Raw genomic sequence first — 3,352 nt, forward strand, 5'->3', positions numbered from 1 at the left:
TTTTGGAAAATACGAATAATGGCAGGAGACATTTGCAAAGTGTCTCTGTCGATTATTTCCATATCGCTTACCCCAGGCAGTTGAGGTTGGTTGTTTAATATGACATTTTCCTATTCATGTTGATTGTTCAAGGAAACAGACTTTATTCCAACTTTCCAGTCTCCATTTTTCTACTCTCGCTGATGATGAAATATTTCGCTGCCTAATTAATAACTCTACAAGGTCTTTTATAAGGTAAATTTGACACATTTCTCAGTGCGTAGATCTAAACAAGATAGATTTGCATACATTTGTTGAGGTATATGTAGCGATTAAGCTTGACTGGAGGTATAGCTTTGAGCTGCTGCATAGCTTGCAATAAACACCTCGCTAAATTTGTTGGGGAGATTAGTATTTTATCGTTGGAGCAGGTCGTCTGTGCTGTAGACTAATTCGAATGATGTACAGATATCTTTAACGGTTGAACAGATTTTTTCATGCCAAAAGCTACTACGTGGTAGGCTGTTATCTTTACGTGATGCGCATTCAAGAGTTTGGTGAATTTACGAAATAGAAAGGGCTGAATTTGTCGACCATGATATGCAGTGATGGACAACGGAACGCTGTAGTTCGACAACAAACGGTGAAGAAATACGGAGGCCATGTACTCTGTTGATGTATTCTTTAATGAGCATGCAAGATCCAGTTTGATAAATCGTTTGACGGTAGTAAAGATATATGTGAAGGTTTGGATATTGGAAAGAGGCCGACTGTGACTAAATGGACATTCTGGAAACGTTAGGTAGGTAATGGAAATTTGTCTGCGACGCTGCATGTCGTTGAAGTTCGATGCACTGGCCCTATGTTCAGCTTTCAGTTATACAGAACCATTAATTTGTGGCCAGACGAAACTCTGATGAGTTTTGTAGCAGCTTGTACACAGGGATATAAAAATGCTGAGATGCTGATAATTGTATGATACCTAGCTGCATGTTGTGTTTGAATTCCCTTTTTGTGATCTTCGAACTACCCGGGGATAGCATGTAATTGGATGAAGTGTTGTGTATGATCATGGATCAGTTTAAGTCAGACATTAACATCACTGGATGTCGGTTCAGAAGTCCTGAAGTCAAGCGTTCGTGAGTGAGACTGAAGGTCCTAGGTTTGATTCCGGCATGCGGGATCGTGGATGAGCACTGTTGAGACGTTCCATACCAGGAAGAAACGATCATCCAGTGATTCCAAATTTTTAGTGGTGACCTATCTTAGATAAACTCATTAATTCAACTATTAAAATTGAAACAATATTTCTCGGTTAGACGACCTGAATATTGTGAATTTCACTGTCAGTTGGCCAGAAATAGACGCAGCCATTATGGTCTGGGTGTCACATTTCTCCAAGTCTCTTCTTCGTCGAACGTAAGTTTGTATGGTTTCATGCAGCCACGAAACTCGACACTGTACCTCTGATTATTCATATAAGTTAATGACGTTGATTTATGTGATCAGGAGTTGGGCCTGAGGAATGGTCACTTTATGGGAGATGACTCAAGACGTCACACACGATCAGTGGATACGGTCGCTTGTAGAGCCACGAGTTTACTAGATAAATCAAACAAATGCTGTTGAGTTGCGACTACGTCACTTTTGCTCATTCCATCGGTAGTTTACAACATGTTTGGATGTTGATAGTCTGGATACACTTAGATAATTTTATCTGCCAGATCAAGAGTGATTGTTCGTCCTGGCACATTGACAATCCGTCAAACATTATTCAGTAACCGTTGCAACTATATTTGCTTTAATATTTCCTTATCTAATTTTCATGACCCAACTAAATGTTTTATCTAACATAAAAGCTGTGGTAGTTTCTTCATCCCCCAGATCTCTCACACTTGATACTCATTGTAGTCTCTTCTAATCAGAGGCTGATGTGGTTTAAATGACTACTGCCTAAAATTTGTCATACTGCAAGTTGATTAATTAGGTCGATCAATAGCATACCTATTACATGCAAGTATCTTGTTGTATGAAATCGGGCACATTGTACTATAAACAAAATCCATTCGAGCAAACCAAATCAGTGAACTGTTAACCCTAATATTATGAGAGTCTAAGTTCATATCACAATTGATTGATCACTGGGTGGTTATCAATGTCATGCGTGTCAAGTCCGTCTTTAGTGCTAATCGAATGCTATCGATCAATTTTCAATGTGGCCACTAGTCTAAGCGGATGGACACTGCGTGCGTGGTTGGAGGTGATCCCTCAAGATTACAGTACACCTTGCTGACGAGTGTCAAGTAGCACGAGACCCGGGTCCAAGGTTTCCTGTTGACCACCTCCAACTACCATCTAGTCTAAGCTCATAAATTGCGTAATTAGGAGTTACTATCAGTTCAAATACTTGATGTAAATCAGAGGAAACGTTTTGGCACTGCAGCCACAGTCCATATTGTCGTTTGGTGTTTACATTATACATAAGTATGCATAAGCTTAGTAATACGTAAGTCAACATATAAAGACAAGAATATTATACAGAAAATAATTACAACAGAATGAATATTCAAGAAATTCCTCCAATATGTCCTATTCGACAATACTGTTATTTCTTCCCATTTATATACGTAAACTTCTATTCAGGAATGATATAACTATATTTTCATAATTTATCATCCTATCTTAACTTAACTATTATTTTATAGAGTTGAGATCATGAGTCAATTGAAGCTAGACCACCATGGAAAACATGGAAGCATTGGGCGGCCGTTTCGTCCTATTATGGGACTCCTCAGCGGTAGTGCGCATCCACGATCCCGCACTCGCGAGATTCGAACCCAGGGCCTACCAGTCTCGCACCAGAGCACTTAACCAATTGACCACTGAGCTAGCCGGTATCCAACGGTGTTAACTGTCTAACTTAATGTCTAACTATTATTATTTGATTCTGATTAAGGTTTATCTTTATTTCATTATGTAAAGCCAATACAATTGATATTAAAGTATTGTTTAATTACATTTAAGGTTATAATTTAGACGATTCAATTACTGTTGCTCTTCAACTATCTTTTAAGAATGCTGTTTGCTTGGTTTGATATTTTTATGTGAAAAGTTGATCACATTTTGTTGAGAAGATTCTTGTTGAATTGACAGATCATTATGAATTGTATATTGACCACTTTTGTCATATATATTAAGTGATGTTACACTTTGAATACTTTTAACTATATTATAAGAGCAATATAGGATTTTCAATACAAATGTTAAGACACTTCTATTGTATGGGTCGGAAACCTGGAGAACTACTAAAGCCATCATTCAGAAGTTAAAGATGTTTATTAACAGATGTCTACTCAAGATACTTTGAGTCCGA

The 3,352-nt window shown here is 37.9% G+C and overlaps 1 protein-coding gene across 1 annotated transcript; it reads right to left on the reverse strand.

The window, feature by feature from the left end:
* Positions 1–427: 427 nt before the first annotated feature.
* Positions 428–814, reverse strand: Smp_166130 (hypothetical protein; the record flags this gene model as incomplete). The annotated part of the gene is made up of 1 exon (XM_018791359.1): positions 428–814. The coding sequence occupies one exon, from the start codon at positions 812–814 to the stop codon at positions 428–430; it is 387 nt and encodes a 128-aa protein (XP_018645420.1).
* Between the last annotated feature and the right edge of the window lie 2,538 nt (positions 815–3,352).

This window comes from Schistosoma mansoni (assembly GCF_000237925.1).
Source record: "Schistosoma mansoni, WGS project CABG00000000 data, chromosome 3 unplaced supercontig 0077, strain Puerto Rico, whole genome shotgun sequence".
NCBI classification, from domain to species: Eukaryota; Metazoa; Platyhelminthes; class Trematoda; order Strigeidida; family Schistosomatidae; genus Schistosoma; species Schistosoma mansoni.